The following is a 25,177-nucleotide window of genomic DNA, read 5'->3' as shown; positions in this document are numbered from 1 at the left end:
GTAAAGCAAGATGAGCGCCACAACCCTAGAGTCATCTGCGAGTGTCCGGGGTCCCTTTCCCTGTACCTTTTTAAGCCTTTTTCTCAACACTTTGTCTGCCTCCAACACTTTTTTTAGATGTTGATTGTTTTTTTGACATAGTTTAATGCTTTTTCTAAGGCAGGATAATGCTAATTGAAATACAGTGATACCTTGGGTTACATACACTTCAGGTTACAGACTCCGCTAACCCAGAAATAGTACCTCGGGTTAAGAACTTTGCTTCAGGATGAGCACAGAAATTGTGCAGCGGCGGTGCAGCGGCAGAAGGCCCTATTAGCTAAAGTGCTGCTTCAGGTTAAGAACAGTTTCAGGTTATGGCCCAAAAATGGAAACAAGAGGAACTACCGACCTTGAATGAGTGGAGAATGAAACTTATGGACTACGCAGAACTGGATAAAATGACTGGAAAAATCAGATATCAGAAAGATCACAAATTCATTGAGGACTGGGGAAAGTTCATGTATTATCTGAAAACTATATGTGATGAACAGACAATGCTAGTGGGTTTTAAGGAGGTTTTGTGATAGTACAAGGTATATTGTAAAAAAGAAACAGAGATGGAAGGATAATATTAAATTGGCAATATTATATATAGAAAATGCGTGAAGATAGGAAAAATGGATGATTGATGGAGATGCTGGTGGAAGTTCAAAAACTGGAAATTTGTAAACATGGTTGTATGGACTTATTTGTAAAGGAAAAATTTAATAAAAAATTATTTAAAAAAGAACAGTTTCAGGTTAAGAACGGATCTCCAGAATGAATTAAGTTCTTAACCCGAGGTACCACTGTACATGCACACCACACTGCCTCCCTCTGAAGTAAGTGAAATATGGAGAAGTCCATCTAATCCCGCTTGCCCGATTCCACAGACACTCCAGTAGCATCACTTTAACAAATTACTCGTAAAAAGCCAGATTCCCCTCCTCTCCCCTTCGGAGTTTAGGAAGGATATATTTCAACACTGTCTACAGATCCTCAGGGCTCCTTCGGGGATTCTTGGATTCTTGCTCTGCTGATAAATCTTGCAGAAGGAAATGTCATCTACAAACTAGACGGGGAGAATCCAAGTTTTGCCTAATACAGTGTAATTTAAACACATACACACGTGTGTGCCATGTTCTCTTGAATCATTCATAGCCCAGATCTGTGTAATGCTGTACCAACTGTGTCCCATCGAGGCTGATGCAGCCACCAGGCCATCAATTGATTAAATTTCTATTCTATATGTAACGTTTGATGCATTACTGTATTTTAATATTTCGTTGGAAGCCGCCCAGAGTGGCTGGGGAAGCCCAGCCAGATGGGCGGGGTATAAATAATGTATTATTATTATTATTATTATTATTATTATTATTATTATTATGCTGCCCTTCACCCAAAGATTGCAGGGCACTTTGCAAGATAAATACACAAAGATATATGCCATATTAACAAATGAAAACAATAACCTCCACCTCGCCCCAAATACAATTTATAAGGCCATAGATTGTTATCAGACCTTCCGGTTTGGGAGAGCCTAGTTCTACACTTAAAATCATGGAAGGTCACAATATATGGAGTTGGATTCAGACTGGGTAGGGAAACATTTCCCCTGTGGGGTGTTGGGAGGTGTGTGCCACTGGCTGCCCCACACAACCCCATTGCAGCCTTTTAACATGTGTGTTGGGGGAATGTTTTGTGAATCTCCCTACCGTTAGATCAGAAACCCTGGTTAGATCTTGGTTCGTTCACACTAAATAGGGTTAAAACAAACCACGGTTTCCTGCATTTAGATGTAACAGGAAACTGTGGCTGAAAGCTTTAAACTCCCCATGTGGATGCAGGTGGGAAGCTCACATTGGTTCTAACTTTAGGAGGATGAGAGTAGTTCAGCATTATAGCAAAGAATCATAGGAGTTGGAAGGGACCCTATGGGTCATCTAGCCCAACCCCCCTGCAATGCAGCGATCCTTGAAAGCCCTAAATGGCCTCGACCCAGTATACCTGAAGGAGCGTCTGCACCTCCATTGTTCTACCTGGACACTGAGGTCCAGCGCCGAGGGCCTTCTGGCGGTTCCCTCACTGCGAGAAGCCAAGTTACAGGGAACCAGGCAGAGGGCCTTCTCGGTAGTAGCACCTGTCCTGTGGAACACCCTCCCACCAGATGTCAAAGAGTGGCTGGGGAAGCCCAGCCAGATGGGCCTGGTATAATTAATAAATTATTATTATTATTATTATTATTATTATTATTATTATTATTATTATTATCCTGCCCACAGCCGTCCCTGGTTGGGCTTGAACCACCAACCTTCTGGTTAACAGCCAGACACACTGATCCATTGATCCATTGCACCACATGAGGCAATCCAAACAGCAAAGAGAACACACAGCCTTCTTTGCCCCTTTCTAAAAATTATTATAGGGAGCTGGCTGGGATTGAACCAGGAACCTTTTATATATAATTTTTATTTAAATTTCCTACAATTTAAAATGCTCTATTTACATCATTAAGAAATCTGTGACTTCCCCTTTTCTCTTTCCATGGTTCATTTTACATCTCATAAATCCCTGCATATTTTACAAAAACTATGCCATTCAGCATTCCATTATTGCCTCCATCAAAACTTATTTGCACTGTCGAATTTATCTTAATGCTGCCAGCGCTTTCAGCTGTACACAGTATATTCAAAAAACGTTTTCCAATCTTCTCTAAACGTATGTTCTTCTTGATCTCTTATTCTAAGTCTGCAAGCTGCGCATATTCTGTGAGAGATTAAGTTGCCACTCTTCTTTGCTTGGGACCTCGCTGGTTTTCCATTTTGGGGCTAACAAAAGACCGGCCGCAGTAGTGGCATAAATAAATAACCTTTTTTGACACTTGGGAATATCAGTCTGAATTATCCCCAGCAGAAAGGACTCTGGTTTGGGGGGGGGGGGAGTACTATCAAACATTTTTTTCAGTTCATTATGGATCATTTCCCAATACGCTTTTACCCTTTTACAAGTCCACCACATGTGAAAGAACGTTCCTTCCACCTCTTTGTGTCTCTAACACTTATCTGATTCAGTATTATCAAGCTTCATGCAGGCTTGAATCAAGAACCTTTTGCACTTACACTGTTGAGCTATAGAGATTCTCTATAGCTCTGAACCAGGTCAATATATTGATAAATTTGAAAGCTTGGAGCAGGCCAGTGGGGGCGGAAAAGCTCTTGCCTTCTGGCCCCACCACCGGAATGCTTCACTTTCTCCCAAAGTTCTTGCTGAACAAAGTTGATGCACATATAATTTGTATTCACAGGGTGTCCCTCAGCAATATTCATTTATGAAGGGAATACGGTTTCAGCTGGTGAATGTATAAAGACCTGCTATGTTTATATACGGCACATCTCTGTTTATAGAGAGCTTGCACTGCCAAATTTCCATGGAAATCCTTAAGATCCATGCAGGCCAGGATTCATTTTTATTTTTTCTAAGCCCACGAAACAAAACATGCTGTCTTAGGATCGTTCCACGCACCTCTTGCCACAAAAATGACCACAAAAATGGCCATGTTCTGCTCTCGTTGCTTGTGAGAGAACGGATGTGTACAAATCAGCTGTTTTGTACATAAACATGATCAACTTTGGCTAAACGTCACTTGTCAAGCTACTACTAGCAGCACAGCTACAGAGGCCAATTGATAAGTTGGCAACATTGTCACTAAAACATGCACACAGCCAGTTCTCCGACAAGTGTAGGGTAATATCTATTCTAAATAAGGAACACACAAAAATAATAGAGTTTAGTTTCAGAAACTAATCCCAAATTACTTGTTTAATGTAGCTCCTGCAAATAAATGCCTATCATGAGGGAAATTCAAGCTAAGTCTGAAGCCCACCAACTAGTTCAGGGGTCGGCAAACTAAGGCCCACAGGCAGGGTCAGGCCCAATTGCCTTCAGGATCCGGCCCGTGGACTGTCCATGGATCGGCATGGGAATTCTGTTCATTCGGGCTGCGCCATTTCTTTCCCTGCGCCATTACTTTCCCCCCCTCTCACACACACCATGATGGCGCCTCCTCCCTCCCTCCTCCTGGCTTCTCCCTGCCCTGCCTAGAGGAGGAAGGGGGCTGGGCTGAGCTGGCTGAGCGCCATTTTAAGCAGCCCCTCTCCGGAGCCAGCCATTTCACGCTGCTCATTCTTCCCTCCGCCATTGCCGCCCTGGTGCTCCTGTGGACTAGACAGAAGCTCTTAACCACTACACTCTTAACCACTACACCACACTGGCTCTCAAGAGAGAGGAGCGGATGAGCTTGCTCTGCCTACATACGAGAAGCAGCAGTGGTGGTGGCAGTGGTAGTGGTGGTGGCAGCCCCAGGGAATGTAAGCGCAGTGGCTAGGGGTGGGGGGAAAGGAGGACTACTTGCCCTCCTCACCTCTTCTTCCAGCTCTCCACCCCCAGTGCTGCTTCTCTGGCCCGCCACAAGACCTGAGGGACAGTGGACTGGCCCGTGGCTTTAAAAATTTTGCTTACCCCTGAACTAGTTCATAAAATTGTAGAGTCATCTAGTCCAGTGTTTCCCAACCTAGGGCCTCCAGCTGTTTTAGAACTACAATTCCCATAATCCCTTACCACTGGTCTTGCTAGCTAGGGATGATGGGAGTTATAGTCCAAAAACAGCTGGAGGCCCAAGGTTGGGAAACACTGATTCTACTCTAATCCTCTGTGGTGCAGGAAACACAGGAAAAGAATCCCAAGTGGCCATCCAACCTCTGTTTAAAAACTTCCAGTGAAGGAGAGTCCACTATTTTCGAGGTAGTCTGTTCCCCTGTCAAACAGCTCTTGCCACTAAAAGCTTCTTCCTAATGATTAGTCAGAATCTCCAATGAATCCATTGGTTTGGGTCTTCTCCTCTGGGGCAGCAGAAAACAAGGCATGTACAAAGGCCTGCATTTTCTACAACCAACTCTGCTCATGAAGATCACAGGTAACCAAACAATTTAACCGCTGTGTTGCAAACAACAGTCAGTAATATCCAAGGCAACACGATGACCAAATACAATGATACGATATCAATATACACTCTTTATATGAAATATATGAAATCACATAAACAGAAAACTTACGAATCTCTGAAAGTCACAAAATATGCACTCTTGAAAACATCAAACCAAATAAACTTAAGTCTTATAAGTCTCAGAAAGTCTTTGAATTTGAAAACAAGGCATGTACAAACACCTGCATTTTCTACAACCACCTCTGCTCATGAAGATCACAGAAGATGAGGGAAGAAGCACTTCATTCCCACCAAGGCACACCACAAATAAGGACCAAACATCTTCACCTTGATCTGGTGTGCCCCTTCAATTATACCAAATTTGCTCCCTCATGCTTGATTCCTTCCATCTGTTGCTCCTGTAGCCGGATGGAGGCAGGGGTGTTTTTTTTATGTATATATATATAGATATATAGATTTCCCATGATATAAAATGAGCTTCTTTGTTACTAAAATAACTCTCAGGATTCACAGCAATTGCTGAGGTCAGGCAGAGCCCAAACAGCCAGCAAGCAGCAAAGTCTGGTGTTCACACAAAGGAAAACTCACAGCTGTGATGAGAGTCACATGTACTTTGTCGCTGGATATAAGGCTAAAGCTGTTTGTATTTTCCAAAAGGATGCTCTATTGGACACCTGTTCAAACTGACCAGCCTTTCCCAACCTGTTGTTGTTTAGTCGTTTAGTCGTGTCTGACTCTTCGTGACCCCATGGACCAGAGCACGCCAGAGCACTCCTGTCTTCCACTGCCTCCCGCAGTTTGGTCAAACTCATGCTGGTAGCTTCGAGAACACTATCCAACCATCTTGTCCTCTGTCGTCCCCTTCTCCTTGTGCCCTCCATCTTTCCCAACATCAGGGTCTTTTCCAGGGAGTCTTCTCTTCTCATGAGGTGGCCAAAGTATTGGAGCCTCAGCTTCAGGATCTGTCCTTCCAGTGAGCACTCAGGGCTGATTTCCCGCAGAATGGAGAGGTTTGATCTTCTTGAAGTCCATGGGACTCTCAAGAGTCTCCTCCACCACCATAATTCAAAAGCATCCATTCTTTGGTGATCAGCCTTCTTGATGGTCCAGCTCTCACTTCCATACATCACTACTGGGAAAACCATAGCTTTAACTATACGGACCTTTGTTGGCAAGGTGATGTCTCTGCTTCTTAAGATGCTGTCTAGGTTTGTCATTGCTTTTCTCCCAACCTAGTGCTCTCCAATTATTTTTGAACGACAACTCCCATCAGCCCCAGACAACATAGCCATGGTTGATGGAAGATGCAGGCCAAAACAGCTTAGAGGGCGCTAGGTTGGGGAAGCCTGTAAGTAGAGGATTGCTTTCTGAGAATGAATGCTGGAGAACTATCAGTCGCTGCTTGGGGGAATTGGGGTGGGAAGAATCAGGAATCTCAGAGCCACGTCTTAGGAGATAATTTGGTGCTCAGAAACAAGTTATGAAATTCGTGCATGCACTACTACAGGAATGGAAAGCCTTTGGCCCTCTAGATGATGCCGAACTACAACTCCCATCAGTACTAGTAAGCATGGGTCGTGGCTAGGGATGATGGGAGTTGTAGTTCAGCAACATCTGGAGGGCCATTCATGGTCACTTCAGAATGGAAGCTAAAGGAAGTAAAAATGTATCATACGTGGGGGTCCTGAAAGGCACTGAGCCCTGTGAGGAGAAATGGTGGCATTACTGTATTTTTGTTTTTTTGGAGTTGCAAATAACTTTGGCTGGTGCTCCTTCTTTTTAAGTAAGAAGCAGTGTATAAATTTAATCAACCTAAACCAAACCCAGTGCTACACATTGCTGCAAATGTATAACCTGAGGCATCTTTATATAAACTACATGGCAGCAGCAGGATTGCCAACTTAAGAAAAATAAATGGTACTGCTCCTGGGAGTTTAGCAGCAGCCTGACAAGCAAATAAAACTGAATAAAATAAGTCAATGAACACTGCACTCCCATGCACTAAGGCAAAAACCCTCTTTATCACAGTGGAACTTGCTTCTGTGCATTGATGCAGAAGCTGAGGCTGAAAGGGGCTTCCCCCGTCATGAGATAAATAGCTTCACTTGTTCTCTGCCATTAAAGGTACAGGTGTGGTACTGGACAAAATGGAGGGCTGAACCAGCTACACCTTCCATGGACTGCACTTGTTTAGGCCCCTGGCTCCACCTTCCATTTGGCCCCACCAGACCAGCCACCACTAATTGTCAGGAGCTCAGCCTACACTCAAGTAGGACCCTGGTAGAGACTGGCATTCAAAAGCTTTCTTCAAAAGCTTTCTTCTGCCCGAACATCACAGCGACCAATGCCAACCAACAACAGCACACTTAGAGATCTGCAGAGTTTGTGCAGCTGCGTAACAGACCTCAGCGACTCAGCATGTTGGCTAATCTACTTTATTTACATATAAGCACACACGGAGCACTGCAACATGGCTCCCTCTCTCTCTAGCATCAGACAGCAAAGAGAAAAAGAACAAAGGACAATAGTCCCACTTCATGGAACACAGTAACACAAACATCCTGTTTCTGTCACTTCCCACTCAGTGGAGTCAAAACACACACCGTCATGTGAAAGTGAACAATCCCATGACTGCAATCACGGAGCGGGAATTCTAACATCGATCACTTGGAAACAGAAGCCATGGAAGCAAAAAGCATCTCAGTCAGAACCATCCTCCTCCTCATATCATATTGGGCCACAGTTCCCAGCATCCCTTACCATTGGCTAAGTTGGTTGGGATGAGTGTTGTAGACCTGCAACACTGAGGGACCCAAAGTTGAAGAATGCTGCTCTAGAAAGGCCCCTTGTCACTCGGTGCTACGGCACTTGTCTTGCAAGAAAAATGTCCCACATTCAATCCATGGCATTACCAGGTAGGGCTGAGACCATGGGGGGGGGCTAATGGGGGGGGCTAATGCCAATCCGTGTCAACAGTACTGAGCTGGAGGTATTTGAATAAATAGAAGTCTTAGCAGACCAGAAGCTGAACATGAATCAACGGTGTGATGCAGCAGCAAAAAAGGCGAATGCTATTCTAGGCTACATCAACTTGGAAACCAAGCATGATGAGGAATGGTTGAAGGAGTACGTTTAGCCTGGAAAAGAGGAGACTGAGAGATGTGATCTTCAAATATCTTTTAAAAAATCATTTTTATTACGTCTCCTAAAATATTCCAAAACATCTATCGTTGTATACAATCCCCCCCCAAAAACCCGCCACAAAATACAGTGGTACCTCTGGTTAAGAACTTAATTCGTTCTGGAGGTCCGTTCTTAACCTGAAACTGTTCTTAACCTGAGCTACCACTTTAGCTAATGGGGCCTCCCGCTGCCACCGCTGTGCAATTTCTGTTCTCATCCTGAAGCAAAGTTCTTAACCCGAGGTACTATTTCTGGGTTAGCGGAGTCTGTAACCTGAAGCATCTGTAACCTGAAGTGTCTGTAACCTGAGGTACCACTATCTAAGGGGTTGCCACATGGATGATAGTGCAAGCTTGTTTTCTCCTGCTCTGGAGGGTAGGACCGAAATCAATTGCTTCAAGTTATAAGAAAGGCAGTTTCAACTAAACATCAGGAAGGCCCTTCTGGCATTAAGCTGTTCGATAGTAGAATGGACTCCACTTGGAGGTTTTTAAGCAGAGGTTGGCTGGCCATCTGTCACGGATGGTTTAGTGAGATTCCTGGATTGCAGGCAGTCAGACTAGACAATCCTCGAGGTCCCTTTCAACGTTACAATTTTATGATTCTATGATCAGGTATATAGCATGTGGTTGCTGACTGGTTATTTTGATATCCATGTACCACTTCCCCCCCAAAATACAGGCAATAATTGCACACCTTTTCATGCAAAGATGGCATAAAATTATTTGCTGCATCAACAACAGCCTCTCATAACAAGTTCAACGTTTTATCAGTAAAGCTGTAAAAACGTAGTTCTGTCTTCGGGCAGTGGGGAGGGGTGGAGGATGAACAAAAGAGAAAGGGAGTGGAGACACCAATACAGGAACACAAGAAAATAAAACTTCTGCTGCACACAAAATATGCAATTTATCCAGCACGATGCATTTCAAGTACCCCTGCTTATCCCAAACCACCTTTAAAATAGGTCATCCTGAGGTTCAGCTTCTCAGAACCAAATTAGATGTGGCATCAAATGTGTTGTTAACAGGTATATAGGTTTTTGTTTGGACAACAAAATCCTAAGCGGGGGCTTCGTGGGGGGGCGCACTTCGTGGGGGAGGGCAGTGAAGGTCCTGTGTGAGTGTCTGGAGGCGGTTGGAGGATGGATGGCGGCTAACAGATTGAGGTTGAATCCTGACAAGACAGAAGTACTGTTTTTGGGGGACAGGAGGCAGGCAGGTGTGGAGGATTCCCTGGTCCTGAATGCGGTAACTGTGCCCCTGAAGGACCAGGTGCACAGCCTGGGAGTCATTTTGGACCCACAGCTGTCCATGGAGGCACAGGTCAAATCTGTGTCCAGGGCAGCTGTTTACCAGCTCCATCTGGTACGTAGGCTGAGACCCTATCTGCCTGCAGACTGTCTCGCCAGAGTGGTGCATGCTCTGGTTATCTCCCGCTTGGACTACTGCAATGCACTCTACGTGGGGCTACCTTTGAAGGTGACTCGGAAACTACAACTAATCCAGAATGCGGCAGCTAGACTGGTGACTGGGGGCGGCCACCGAGACCATATAACACCGGTCTTGAATGACCGACATTGGCTCCCAGTACGTTTCCGAGCACAATTCAAAGTGTTGGTGCTGACCTTTAAAGCCCTAAATGGCCTCAGTCCAGTATACCTGAAGGAGTGTCTCCACCCCCATCATTCTGCCCGGACACTGAGGGCCTTCTGGCGGTTCCCTCATTGCAAGAAGCAAAGCTACAGGGAACCAGGCAGAGGGCCTTCTCGGTAGTGGCGCCCGCCCTGTGGAACGCCCTTCCAGCAGATGTCAAAGCGATAAACAACTACCTGACATTCAGAAGACATCTGAAGGCAGCCCTGTTCAGGGAAGTTTTTAACGTGTGATATTTTACTGTATTTTGGGTTTCTATGGAAGCCACCCAGAGTGGCTGGGGAGGCCCAGCCAGATGGGTGGGGTATAAATAATAAATTTTACTATTATTATTATTATTATTATTATTATTATTATTATTATTATTATCATCAGGACCGCAGCACATAGGGAGAGAGGACCAACCCTTATCTCCCAAGCCACACTTCCAACTAAATCCCCAACCCTTCACTGCTATTCAGAAGATTCTCCCATTGTCACCAATGGGAGCAAATGGGACCGCCAGTTGCAAAGGGGAGGGGATTTTTGCTGGGTTCATCCTTGTGTAGAGAAGAATTAAGCTTACTAGCTGTAAGCTAGTAATTGAATTGTTCATATAACGGAATAAAGTGGCAGCATATGATGCAGGGACACAGGTGGCACTGTGGTCTAAACCACAGAGCCTAGGGCTTGCCAATCAGAAGGTCGGCGGTTCGAATCCCCGCAACGGGGTGAGCTCCCGTTGCTTGGTGCCTGCTCCTGCCAACCTAGCAGTTCAAAAGCACATCAAAGTGCAAGTAGATAAATAGGTACTGCTCCAGCGGAAAGGTAAACGGTATTTCTGCTCTGGTTTCACCAGAAGTGGCTTAGTCATGCTGGCCGCATGACCTGGAAGCTGTCTGCGGACAAATGCCGGCTCCCTTGGCCTATAGAGTGAGATGAGCGCGCAACCCCAGAGTCGTCCACGACTGGACCTAATGGTCAGGGGTGCCTTTACCATTTTATATGAAAATGAACATTATTTTCCATTTCACTGTACCAAAGGTGTTGTTCCATTTCAATTTTTTTATATATATAGTTTACTATTGTTTGTATTTTGAATTAGATATATGTGAGGCACCAAAATATTTTAAGTGTTTAGGTCAGGGGTCAGCAAACTACGGTGTGTGGGCTGGATATGTTAAACCACCTCCCAGCCCTTGCTGCCTGCTCGGTAAGTCCCCATGCAGAGCTAAACCGGCGCAGCACACGGGTTTAACTCCACGCAGGAACTGACTTCCGGGACACAGCCATGGCTTCCTATTGGCTGCAGGAAGCTCCTGCAGCCAATAGGAAGCCACAGATGCCGCCTCCTCCCCTGCCATGGCTCCGAAAGCCAGCAGGGAAAGAGTAACGGGCATATGTGCATGGGTGTGAGTGCTCCCGCACACGGGCGATCCAGCCCACCAGCAGAAAAGTTTGCCGACCCCTGGTTTAGGTGCCCTAAAGGTCTTAATCTGGCCTTCCCATGGGTATCTAATTGGCCGCTGTAAGGACAAGATGTTGGACTAGATTCCTGGCCTGATCTTGCTGGCTCTTCTTAAGTTTATGCATTGCAAGGACCAGATGGTTTCTCCTAACTCTACAATTCTATGGTTCTATGTTCCTAACTTCCATCAGCTGCAGCCAGCAGGGCTGATAGGACTACAACTCCCATCTTCAGTGGTGCTTATCCATCCTTGCTACCAAATCCCGTCCTCTATCACAGTATTTTCCAACCTGGTGCCCTCCAGAGGTTTGGGGGCTACAAGTCCCACCAGTTGTAGCCAGCTTCCAAAGAAAGCCATGCTGGAGATGGCAGAGAGATCACATCATTTCCAGGGGGGAAATAGGGGGATACAAGAAAAACAAAAGTATGCTGAGAAAGCTGGCAAAAACCCTCAAGCTGCCAATGTTGCTACTTAGTCAGCGCAAGTAGGTCAAACAGGAGCAGGAGGGGAGGCAGCCGACAGTATTAATATATTGCCTACATTTTCTATAAGAGCAGCCCCAAGTCTCGCATTACCCTCAAAGCAAGAGGCACTCACACATACACATCTCTAGGCAAAAGAGCAGCCCCAGGCACAACACGACCTAGAATTTTTTTAAAGGAAAATTTCTGTCCATTCCTTTGGCTGGGCAGGAAAAAAGGGTTAGAAGTTTCTGAAGCCTCCCCCGTCATTGGAATGCCATTAAAAACAACAACATTGTATTTTGTTCACAAGTAGCAGACGCGCAATTAAGAAGCTCACAGTCTTTCCAGAAATACAAAATAGGAGTTCAGAATTCCAGTGACACATTTAGGCTTCTCTTCCCCAGGCATTGACTCCTACTACTGTAGTGCAATAGATGGTACAGACTGGGGAATCAGCCAGCCATCCTCTAAGAGGGAATGGCAAAGGCTTGCATCTCTGAAGGGACGGGTCATTTTTAGGTTGTGAGCCTGTGGCTAAGGATTGTCTCATTTTGATTGGACATAAGCTGCTCCAGGAGACTTGTTGGCTGAAGAACAGAAGTACAAATTATTCAAATGGAAAGTCTTCGGCCCTGTATACCTGAAGGAGCGTCTCCACCCCCATTGTTCAGCTCAGACACTGAGATCCAGCTCCGAGGGTCTTCTGGTGGTTCCCTCACTGCAAGAAGTGAGGTTACAGGGAACCAGGTAGAGGGCCTTCTCAGTATTAACGTCACCCTGTGGAACGCCCTCCTGTCAGATGTCAAGGAAATAAACAACTACAGTGGTATCTCGGGTTAATTACTTAATTCGATCCGGAGGTCCGTTCTTAACCTGAAACTGTTCTCAACCTGAAGCATCACTTTAGCTATTGGGGCCTCCTGCTGCTGCCGCGCCGCCAGACCACGATTTCTGTTCTCATCATGAAGCAAAGTTCTTAACCTGAGGTACTATTTCTGGGTTAGCGGAGTCTGTAACCTGAAGTGTATGTAACCTGAAGCGTATGTAACCCGAGGTACCACTGTATATGACTTTTAGAAGACATCTGAAGGTTCTAAATGGCACAGGGATTCTTCAAATGGTTGGTGTTTTATTGTGTTTTTAATATTTGTTGCAAGACACCCAGAGCAGTTGGGGCAACCCAGTCAGATGGGTGACATATTACTACTACTACCACTACTACCACTACTACTACTACTACTACTTGTCCCAATGGACACCCTCCACCACTGCCTGCAGGGCTGTCAAACTATCACAGCCATGTCATGTGAGTTGGGACACTGCTATTGTGCCACTCATTCTTCAACCACTCACCAGGAACGAATCTACACTCATGGCTTTTAACGTTAAGCAGTGGCGTAGCATGGGTTGTCAGCACCCGGGGCAAGGCAAGTAACCCATGGATTTGCGCCCCCTAACCCTAACCCCCAGCTGTTGCGCCCAGTGCGGCCGGGCCCCCCTGCACCCCCCACGCTACGCCACTGACGTTAAGGAAGGGTTTTGATACACTCATGGCTTTTAACATTAAGCAAGAGTTTTGATAACCATATGGACACATGGCACCCTACTTTTAACATTCATAATGCATTATAAAAATGCAACACCACAGGGTCCTGCAGAGCAACCAGCAACCAGCAGTAGGGAGACAACATTTTGACAAAAGAAACAAAGGTTTTTTTAAAAAAATGCTTTATTGTTACAAGTACACCCTGTGATGTTTTAGAACAATATAGCTAATACTGTTCTAATGACGTTAAACAGGTCTGTATAGATCCTGCCCGGGACTCAGGTAGGGCACACCAGGATATGATTCTGTTGTAGCACAATGCGGTTCCATCCCTGTTGAATCTCGCCTATTTCCTAAAGCCACCATGTTAGTTCACAGCAGGCAGACACTCTCAAGCTCATCCCCAGCAGGGGTGGGAGGGGCAGAAAATACTGTCCTGCCTTACAGGGTTATTGTGAGGATTGCAAGAAGATGGTGCATGCGAACACCTCTGAGCAACAATGGCAACAATGCAGTGGCATAGCGTGGGGGTGCAGGGGGGGCTGGCCGCACTGGGCGCAACATCTGGGGGTTAGGGTTAGGGTGTGCAAATCCACAGGTTAGGGGGCGCAAATCCACGGATTAGAGGGTGCAAATTACATGCCTTGCCCCGGGTGCTGACAACCCACGCTACGCCACTGCAACAATGTTCTAATTGGTGATGGGGTACAAAAATGAGCCAGCAAATTTGACAAAGGAAAATATAGGAGCATTCGTCTGCCGCAGATGCGTAGAAAGCAAATACCAATAGCACAAATAGTAAAAGATATTCCTTACCAGCGTTAGGGTGAATGGGTGGCTTTCTACTGATGACACGCTGGGACAATGCAGAATGATGTACTGAAATGGCAAAGGTGTCTCTTAGAGATGCTGCTTCTAATATGCAGTAAGTCTTCCCCACTTCCCTCCAGAAACTCAGCCTCCCAATCAGACTCCGCAACCCTGTTTGTTTTAGCTCTGCGGATTTTATTCCTCTGACCTCATTTGTAAATTGCTTTGTTGCAGCATAGTTCCTTTTAAGCATTCATACATAACGTGCCCGCTCCAATTGCTTTCTCTCAAGCTGTTGTCTTATTAGACGGCTGATGTTTCTAGCGGTATTTGGCACTGGAGTTTGTGGGGTGGGTGTTTGCAACATGATTATCATTGGATTTTATTATTCAAATATGGGGCAAAAAACCAAAGGTCATCGCTGAGTCTATCAGTACAAGGAGCCCAGTATAAACTGCTGCTATGGTGCAGCTAGGCTTAACAAAATTTATTCAGAGATACGATTTAAATGTTGGAAGTGCTCAGCCACAAATTTCCACCTGGTGGGATCACCAAGTGGCATTTGATTTTTGGAGCAGGGGTATGGAATTGGCTCTGCTGATGTATTTGCATCAAGAAAGAGATATTCAACAGTGGAACGGTCTCCCTCAAGAGGTTGTGGACTCTCCTACCTTGCAGGTTTTCAAGCAGAGGTTGGGTGGCCATCTGTCATGGATGATGTACAGTCATACCTCGGGTTACAGACGCTTCAGGTTACGGACTGCCAAAACCCGCAAGTACCGGAACAGGTTACTTCCAGGTTTCGGCAGCCGTGCATGCGCAGAAGCGCTAAATCGCGCTTTGCGCGTGCGCAGAAGCGCCAAATCACAACCCACACGTGTGCAGATGTGCTGCTGCGGGTTGCGGGTGCTGTGGGTTGCGAATGTGCATCCCGCACGGATCATGTTCGCAACCCGAGCGTCCACTGTATAGTGTAAATGGGTCCCAGCCCAGCAAACACTAGTTGCTGGGAAGGGATAGTCTTCTTGCCTTGCCTGCTGTCTTCCTAGAAGCCCCTGGTTGGCACTCTCGAAGCAGGGCGTTAGCTGAGATGGACCCCTGGCCTGATCCAGCAGGGCTCTTATGCTCTTATACACTGTCTGCTTTCGGATCTTTGTTTTTACTGAGTTTGGCTCTCTCTGAGAACAGATGGATTGGGTTTGCGGCCTATCCTTAATTCCAGTTTCCGCTCCTACCCCACTCTCCTGCATCTTCTCTGTTGCATATAATACTAAACCTCATGGACATCTAACAAAGATGAAGAAGAAGAAGAGTTTGGATTTGATATCCCGCTTTATCACTACCCGAAGGAGTCTCAAAGAGGCTAACAATCTCCTTTCCCTTCCTCCCTCACAACAAACACTCTGTGAGGTGAGTGAGGCTGAGAGACTTCAAAGAAGTGTGACTAGTCCAAGGTCACCCAGCAGCTGCATGTGGAGGAGCGGGGAAGCAAACCCGGTTCACCAGATTACGAGTCTACCGCTCTTAACCACTACACCACACTGGCTCTCTCTGAAAGATTCAGGAGATGCAAAATGAAGTAATTTTTTCACACCGTGCAGTGCTAAACTATGGAACTTGCACCTCCAGGAAGCAATGACAGTCAACGACATGGGTAGCTTTCAAAGGAAATTAGACAAATCCAAAGAGGATAAGGCAATCAATGTCTACTAACCATGATGGCCATTCTCTGCCTTCACAGTTGGAGGCAGCAACGCTTTGGAATACAGTTCCTGGAAGCCAGAGGAGGGGGAAACGCTCTCAAGTTCAGGTCCCGCTTGCCGGTTTCCCAGTGACATGTGAGAACATTGGCCTGACCTAGCAGGCTCTTCTTATGTTCAGGACACTAGAGTTCAGGGGCCGGGAATAGCATCCATTAGCTCACCTGTCCAGGTCTCGCTTTGAAGTCCTCCTTCACCATCTGCACCTCAAGGACATCGCAGGGGTGGCTGATGGCCGCAGTTATGGTGACAGGTTTGTTGCTACTACAGATGTAGCGGTAAAGCCTTTCAGCGCAGTACAAACACAACGGTCCAGAGATCCAGAGCCATGTCTGAAAAGTGGGGGGACATGACAAAAGCCTTGTAAGCCAAAACACTGGCTAGTAAGCTGGTACAGTCATACCTCTTGTTACATTTGCTTCATGTTACGTTTTTTCATGTTGTGTCCTGCGGCAACCAGGAAGTACCGGAAAGGGTTACTTCCGGGTTTCGCCACTCGCACATGCTCAGACGCGCAAAATGACATCATGCACATGTGCAGAAATGGTGAATCGCAACCCGCGCGTGTGCAGACGTGCCACTGCGGGTTGCGTTCCTTTCATGTTGTGAACAGGCCTCCGGAACGGATCCCGTTCACAACCAGAGGTACCACTGTATTCAAAATCCAGACTCACTACTGTAGTCAAAGGAGAAGCCACAAAATATCAGGATATGCCTCCATGGAGTCACAGATTTAATCTGGGTCCACTCAGGCCTTCTCTGGCACTCTAATAATAATAATAATAATAATAATAATAATAATAATAATAATAATAATAATAATTTATTTATATCCCACCCATCTGGCTGGGCTTCCCCAGCCACTCTGGGCGGCTTCCAGGAAATATTAAAATACTGTGATATATCAAATATTAAAAGCCTCCCTAAACAGTGCTGCCTTCAAATGTCTTCTAAAAGTTTGGTAGTTGTTGTTCTCTTTGACATCTGGTGGGAGGGCGTTCCACAGGGCGGGCGCCACTACCAAGAAGGCCCTCTGCCTGGTTCCCTGTAACTTGGCTTCTCATAGTGAGGGAACCGCCAGAAGGCCCTCGGAGCTGGACCTCAGTGTCCGGGTAGAAGCACAACACTGCAGTCACAGTAAAATGCTCCATCTTAGAAGAGGCATTGCCATTTCTTGCAGAGAAAAGAAGGAAGTCCCCAATTAGAATTGTGCTTAGCACTTGCAGTTGTTATAAATACCTGCATTAAAAATAAAACTTTGAAAAGTTTGCTAACAAAAGAGATTTAGTCCAACAACCTTTAGTTTAACTGACAACCTTTCGTCAGCTGTTTTAGTGCAGCAATCCCTATTCACTAAATGTTGCGGCAGACTTCCTTTAGCCAAATTGCCTCTGGCTTGTATGCCCCTTAGTCCCTCTGCTTTATCTTCCAAACCATTGCCTCAAAACCTCAAACAGAACCACAAAGGCACACATGCGCATGTTTGAAATCTTGGCCTAAATGACAATTTCTCCTTCCCTCAAACTTATCTGAAAACAGCTTTCTTCCCCCGAGCAGTTGGAATGTTTATGAACATTCCGTGTTTTCACATCAGCAAAGCCAACTGGTTTCTTCACCGCCACGAGCGAAATACAGTGAAGATGTTCATACAAACCTCGGGGAAATGGGCTTGAAATTTCGGTTCCTCGGTACACACAAAGCTGCTTTGAAGAAGTGGTTCCAGCTCCACCAACCCTCCGGGGAGAGGTTCCAGGGCATTTTCAGACGGCAGCTTTTCAAAACCAGGCGCAAATTGCCTGTCCTCCTGAATTGTTGCATTAGGGTTCAAACACCCTGGCGGGTGCTCCTTTAGATTAGTTTGGTATTTCAGAACTCCTCTAGAGAAATACAAAGAGAGAAGCGTTTTGTTTTGTTCTCCTTTTAAAAATTTGAATTTCTCCCCATCTGAAGTTCTGATGAGCAGAAAATAACTGATCAAAATGTACAACCTTAATCATCATAAGCCATGCATATCTTGCAGTTTCCTGTGTGATCCACATCCTCAGTACACTCTACACCTGTTCCCCCACTCAGCTGGTCTGGGCGGCGGAGGCACCCCCCCCTGCTGCCTCCACTTCCTCCTGCTCGGATCTTGGCCATCTCAGCCGGAAGGAAGGGGCCAATCCAAAGTCGCGCCAGTGTCACGGAAGTCAGTCCCCACGTGGCGAGGCCCCCGCGCCGCACCGGTTTAGCGCGGGGACTGACCAAGCGGATGGCAGGGTCCACAAAGTTCGTGGGCTGGATTAACGAGCCTGGTGGGCCGGATCCGGGCCCCGGGCCTTAGTTTGCCGACCCCTGACCTATGCCCTCAGCTCAGAAAATCAGCCATCAGCAGAAGCCACCTCAGAACAGAGATATAATATCAATTCTTTAGGGAACAATCCTGTCCTTCTATTAATTTTATGGTTAGTGGCATATTATGCTTCAGCGGGAGAGAAAGGAAGGGAAATAACCTGTCTTCTATTGAAACAAGGCCAATACTGGCCTTTGCAGAAATAATATGCCTGAGAGCCCTGGTCCTTTATTGGTTTCAGACTTGCATTTATATTAAAATGAAGGGGATTTGAAGACACAGTTAGGGATCAAAAGTAGGGGGAGGGCAATACACGGAAATCCATTTCTGCCCACAAAACACACATGAATAGTTAAAAATAGTGAGGTGCCCAGATAAGGAATTTCTCTGGGTTCCCCTCTTTTTCCAATAGATGTTACTGCATATAATAACACTCTTTACAGAAGAAGATGTGGAGCAACACTGGAGAAATGTAACAAACTACATCCTGTGTGATCCCTCTTAAGGAGGGAGGGGATAACTCAAAGGGAAACATTCTTCTGTTTGGCTTCTGTTTTGTACGATCAAATAAGTTTTCTAACTTTTGTTTTGTTGCAGTAAACACAATAAAAATAAAACAATGGAAAGGAAATAGCTGACTTAGGAAGGAAAATGAAAACCTTTTTCAGATACAGAAGTATATACACAAGACATACTCTTCTGAAAGGGACACGTTGCAGTGAATCATTCTACTAATGCCCTGATCCTCTGCCAAGATATACAATCTATTATTGCAAATTTAGAAGCACACAAAGCACTTGACAGCAGAAGCAGTGCTACATTATTCATTTTTGTCACCGGTGCTGACTTACGAGACTATACCTAAAAATGCCAAAAATACAGTAGCTCAGCTTAGTGCTGGGCTGAAATCCCTCTCCTAATTTTGCATCCCCATTCACAAAATCAGGAGGGAGACATGGGGTCAAAACTCATGGGTGCTCCTCCCGCTCCATGGCTTGCGGGTGCCATTTTGTTTTCCCCAGAATACCCGTGAGAACCAGGCTAAGTAATCATGGATATATTTTCTCTGTGGTGTGCTGTTGGTAGGATACTCTAGTTTGTGTACATTAATGGAATTGTGAGGAGGGGGCTTGGGATAGGAACCTAGGAAGATGCCTTAAACCAAGCCAGACCAATGATCCATCTAGCTCAGAATGGCCAGCAATGATTGGCAATCATTCTCCAGGATTTCAGACAAGGCCTGTTTGGAGTTGCCAAGGATTGAATCTGGGGCAGTCTGCATTCAAGACAGGTACTTTACCACTGAGCAATGGTCCTCCCCAAAACCTTTGAAATGTAGGGACTCAGGTACACACATATTATCCAGGCCTTGTGAATGACTTGACTTGCAAACCGATTGAAGGAAAGTTCGGGTTTGTATTCAAGGATTTAAGGACACATATTGTCTGTTGATCTCGAACAGCAGCCACTCATATCACAGATCACCTCTAACAAACCAATATTTGCTCCCCATTGAGTGGGCATGGAAGTTGGTCCTTGTGCTTTCAGGAATGGGATATTTCCATGTTATTTGATTTCCAGGAAAAGATCTCTTTGCAGCCTTGAAAATTGCAAGAGTAAAGAGACCAAATTTGGGGTGGTACAGTGGCATACAAATCCCAGGTTCAGTCATCAGACATCTGTAGGCAGGGCTTGGAATATCCACTGTCTGAAATCGTGGAGAGCTTTGACCAATGAGTGAAGACAATAAAAACACAAGAGGTTAAAAAAAACTAAAGGTAAAGGATCCCTGGACAATTAAGTCCAGTCAAAGGCGACTATGGGGTTGCAGCACTCATTTCACTTTCAGGCCAAGGGAGCCACTGTTTGTCCACAGACAGCTTTCTGGGTTATGTGGCCAGCATGACTAAACCGCTTCTGGCGCAACGGGATACCATGACGGAAACCAGAGCACACAGAAATGCTGTTTACCTTCCTGCCGCAGTGGTACCTATTTATCTACTTGCGCTGGCATGCTTTTGAACTGCTAGATTGGCAGAATCTGGGACAGAGCTCACCCCGTCCTGTGGAATCGAACTGCCGACCTTCTGATCGGCAAGCCCAAGAGGCTCCATGGTTTAGACCACAGCACCACCCACGTCCCTAAGAACACAAGAAGAGCTTGCTGGATCTTATTCAGTATTGACCTCTCACAGTGACCAATCAGATATCCTTAGGAAACCTGCAAGCAAGACGTGAGAACCAGAGCACTCTCCCTTCCTGCGGCTTCTAGGAACTGGAGTTTGGAGGCATACTGCCTCTAACTGTGAAACCACAGCATAGCCATCACTGCAAGCAGCCATTGGTAGCCCTCTCCTCCATGAATTTGTCTAACCTTCCAAGTTGGTGGCCATGACTGCCCCATGTGCGAGAGAGTCCCATAGTTTAACTATGTGCTATGTGAAGAAGTGGGATGCTGGTGGCGCTGTGGGTTAAACCACAGAGCCTAGGACTTGCCGATCAGAAGGTCGGCAGTTCGAATCCCCATGACGGGGTGAGCTCCCATTGCTCAGTCCCTGCTCCTGCCAACCTAGGAGTTCAAAAGCACCCCAAAATGTGCAAGTAGATAAATAGGGGTACCGCTCTGGTGGGAAGGTAACGGTGTTTCCGTGCGAGAGCCAGTGTGGTGTAGTGGTTAAGAGCGGTAGTCTCCTAATCTGGGGAACCGGGTTCGTGTCTCCGCTCCTCCACATGCAGCTGCTGGGTGACCTTGGGCCAGTCACACTTCTTTGAAGTCTCTCAGCCCCACTCACCTCACAGAGTGTTTGTTGTGGGGGAGGAAGGGAAAGGAGAATGTTAGCCGCTTTGAGACTCCTGAAGGGGAGTGAAAGGCGGGATATCAAATCCAAACTCTTCTTCTTCTTCGCCAGAAGCGGCTTAGTCATGCTGGCCACATGAGCCGGAAGCTGTACGCCGGCTCCCTAGGACAATAAAGTGACATGAGCGCCGCAACCCCAGAGTCGGCCACGACTGGACCTAATGGTCAGGGGTCCCTTTACCTTTATGTGAAGAAGTGCTTCTCCCCGTGCCCCCCATCTGTCCTGAATCTTTCAAAATTCAGCTTCACTGGTGGTCCATCAGTTCCAGTGCTTTGTGAGATGGAGAAAAACTTTCCCCTCTCCACTTTCTCCACACCATGAATAATTTTATAAATAAGTATCATGTCACCTGTTCTCTAAACTCAAACACTGCAACCTCTCCTCACAGGGAGGAATTTTGGTTGCCCTTTCTTCTTGGCTAGGTGGCCCAATGGTCTGGGTACAGGACAGAGCCCTGATCTCACATGGGCTTACACATTTCCCCAACCTGAACTGAAGAAATCAACTTGCTTCTCCATGGGGAGTATTGTTACAAACTTGCTCCCCATCCAAACTTCATTGCAGATCCACTAACTGCTCCCCTTCCACACTCTCGATGTCCAAGTATTCATTTTCCTCCGGCGGTTCTGGACTAGATCAAAGCCAGAGCAGATGAAGTCTTAGGAAGTGTTTTGCCCATCTGGCTCTTGTTGTGGCAATGACTCAGCCATCAACGTATAGGCCATTTATCCAGGCAGAGCAACTGGCAACTGGCAAAACTCCATCGCAGCAAAGAGAACAAAGGTGATTAACACCAGCTGAGGACATGGTCCCAGAGGCTCCCATAACTCCAACGTCTGCTATGTCATTGTTTGAGAGCATGTGTTTGGGCCCTGTCCAGCTTGGCTATTGTTGGCTAAACTCAGAGGAGCAGCCAGTTTAGGCTTGGAGCAAACATTAGTCACCCATTGCACTTTTTTGTTTTTCAGAAACTGAAACAGCAGAGTGAGAGTACATAGGAGCGTGGGGGGGGGTACCATTCCAGGGTTCAGAAAACCCAGAGGCAAACTGCAAAAATATCAAAAGGGGATGGAATGTATGACATAGGATGGTGAAGGATGCTTTCAAACAGCCAAAAAAATATGTCAAGGAGAACAAGTGGAGTCAAGGCAGTTTAGATGTCTTGACGGAGCTTACATGTACCAAGCTGGGATGGGAGGGGGGCGGAACTAATGTTTTGCATGTGGCCTACATTGTGCAAACCCACATAATCTGTTTATTTGCACATCAGTTCATTGTACTCTTCTTAGCCATGGGAGAGGGAAAGAGCTATGCAGAGAGCCCCACCCACTGGAAACCCTGCTAGTTTGGGAGATTTCACTCACAATGATCACAAGTTTTGAGGCATAACTTTACAGCTTTGAGGTTTAGAAACTCACCCCCTCCCCCAAAATATAGATACAGTGGTACCTCTGGATTTGAACAGGATCCGTTCCGGAGCCCCGTTCGCATCCAGAAGCAAACGTAACTAGCAACGGCATGTCTGCGCACACGCACGTCGTTTTTCGCTGCTTCTGCGCATGTGCATGACGTCATTTTGAGCGCATGCGCATGTGCAAGCGGCGAAACCCGGAAGTAATGTGCTCCGTTACTTCCGGGTTGCCACAGATCGCAACTCAAATGTACTCAACATGAAGCATATTCAACTGTACTCTGGCCTTTATAATTACTAAGGATATTTTGGACAAGACATACATGGACAAATAATTTAAAAATGACCCTCCTTAGCTTGTATGTCAGGAATCATTCCTTGAAACGCAGGTGAGCCAACACCTTTTACTTAATATGTCTACATGCACGTGAATCCTGCTCGGTCTGTTTTTCTATTTACCCTTAGTTTTCACCCAGATCCTGCTAGGAGGAAGCACACTGAGAAGGGGCTCAGAAGATGATCCCAGGGTCCAGATAGGTCCGTATGGAAAGAGGAAGTCCTTGAGGTATTGTGGTCCTGAGCTGTTTGAGGCTTTATAGGTCAAAACCAGAACTTTGAATTGGGCCCAGGAACTAACTGGTACCCAGTGCAGTCGGACCAGAATCGGTGTAATATGCCTAAACCGCCTCCTTCAAACAGACAAGGGCCACCTCGTCTTGTAAAAAAGCATTGATCACCTCCCTGGCCCAGCCAGCTGTTCCCTCCTTGCTGTTTTTTATCAGCCAAGAGGGACAACAGTCTAGAGCAGTGGTTCTCAACCTGTGGGTCCCCAGATGTTGTTGGACTACAACTCCAATCATCCCTGAGCTCTGGCCTTGCTAGCTAGGGGTGATGGGAGTTGTAGTTCAACAACATCTGGGGACCCACAGGTTGAGAAAGGCTGGTCTACAGGGTAAGTGGTCACTCTGACTGATCCAAGCACCTTGTCCACATCCTCAAGCCTTACCAACTGAAACTCATCCAACACAACAGGACTAGACTTTGCTCTGGACACCCCATGAGATTCATGTGCTATAACAGCAGATTCAAGGTCTTGGTGAATGCAAGTAATTTTATCCTCAAAATGCTTTGCAAACAAGTCACAGCGAGCTACCGTTGGTTCTATCACCTCCTTTGGGCCAGCCTGTAAAAGGCTTCATAAAACCCAGAAATAATAATAATAATAATAATAATAATAATAATAATAATTATTATTATTATTATTATTATTATTATTATTATTATTATTATTATTATTTATTTATATCCCGCCCATCTGGTTGATTTTCCCCAGCCACTCTGAGCGGCTCCCAATCAATATAGCATTAAATATTAAAAACTTCCCTAAACAGGGCTGCCTTCAGATGTCTTTTAAAGATAGGATAGCTGCTTATTTCCTTCACATCTGAAGGGAGGGCGTTCCACAGGGCGGGTGCCACTACCGAGAAGGCCCTCTGTCTGGTTCCCTATTACCTCACTTCTCGCAGGGAGGGCACTGCCAGAAGGCACTCAGCACTGGATCTCAGTGTCCAGGCTGAACAATGGGAGTGGAGACGCTCCTTCAGGTATACAGGACCAAGGCCGTTCAGGGCTTTAAAGGTCAGCACCAACACTCTGAATTGTGCTCGGAAACGTACTGGGAGCCAATGCAGATCTCTCAGAAAAGCTCTACCAGGCGACATAATGAGGATGCAATGGCCTTCACTGCCACTAGGCAGGCTGGATAATGAGCCCTTACCAGGGTTCGGTTGCATTCATTCAGATCTTTCCTCCATTTGCGTTCAAGCCATCTCTCCCAGCTTGTTTCCTCATTAAAACCAACATTGTATCTTAGTCCCATGACTTCAAAACCAGTAGTAAAGACTCACCACCAATGCCCATAGCATGGGTGCTGAACTCATCTTTCATTTCAAAACATCCCTTTGAAATCTGCTAAATTCACACAGCTCCAGAGCTGTGGTTTTGTCTGTCCTGCCCTGGCGTGCTTCAGTTTTTATGGCATGCTTCTGTGGCTGGGCTTCATCAACAGGAGCAATAACTTACCCAGAAACATGCAGCATCAGCAGAAAGTAGAAGACGAAAAAGAGGTTGTGGGTGTACCAGAAGATGTCATAATCAGAAACCCTGAAAGGAACAAAGTACAATTAAATGTTAGGCAATCAAAGCATTTTGCATTCTTGAAGTCACTTATGCTGTGGAGGCCATATTCCAAGTAGCTGCTGCTCAACTTAAATCTGGATACATCCTAGATTTTTATTTTTATTTTTAAATCTGGAACAAGCAAAAACAGATTTTGTTTACTCGCAGGGGAGATTGTGCCAAAAAAAAAAAAGTGAGCGAAAGATTTATACGATCTGAGGTGAAACCAGATTGGAAGAAATTTAAAGATTATTTACAGAAACATTGCAAAATTAATGAATGTTAGAATGATGTTGGAATGAATTTATGTGATTTTAGCAGAAATGTTACAAAGATTTAGGAAAAAACAGACTGTTAATTGATGAAAGGAGGGAAAGTAAAGCTATATTAATATCAAGATAAATTACAGGACAAAAATTTGAAAAGAGGGAAAGGATTTGCTGAAATGGATAATCGATCTAGAATACAAAAAAGAGGTGTGAGGAGGTCGGGGAAATACCGTATTTTTCGTC

The 25,177-nt window shown here is 45.8% G+C and overlaps 1 protein-coding gene across 3 annotated transcripts in view; it reads right to left on the bottom strand.

Moving 5' to 3' along the window:
* The window catches only part of NOX4 (NADPH oxidase 4), a 112,203-nt gene that overhangs the window by 56,747 nt on the left and 30,279 nt on the right, over positions 1-25,177 (bottom strand). For all 3 annotated transcript variants that reach the window (XM_081909884.1, XM_081909882.1, XM_081909883.1), the window contains 4 exons: positions 24,570-24,650; positions 17,541-17,763; positions 16,051-16,218; positions 14,133-14,195 (listed from right to left, as the gene is read on the bottom strand). In XM_081909884.1, the coding sequence (XP_081766010.1) occupies positions 14,133-14,195; positions 16,051-16,218; positions 17,541-17,763; positions 24,570-24,650 (535 nt within the window). The remainder of the gene's footprint in view (positions 1-14,132; positions 14,196-16,050; positions 16,219-17,540; positions 17,764-24,569; positions 24,651-25,177) is intronic.

The sequence above is a fragment of the Podarcis melisellensis genome, assembly GCF_964234715.1.
Source record: "Podarcis melisellensis genome assembly, chromosome: 4".
Taxonomy (NCBI): Eukaryota; Metazoa; Chordata; class Lepidosauria; order Squamata; family Lacertidae; genus Podarcis; species Podarcis melisellensis.
This window is presented reverse-complemented; position numbering and strand designations above follow the sequence as displayed.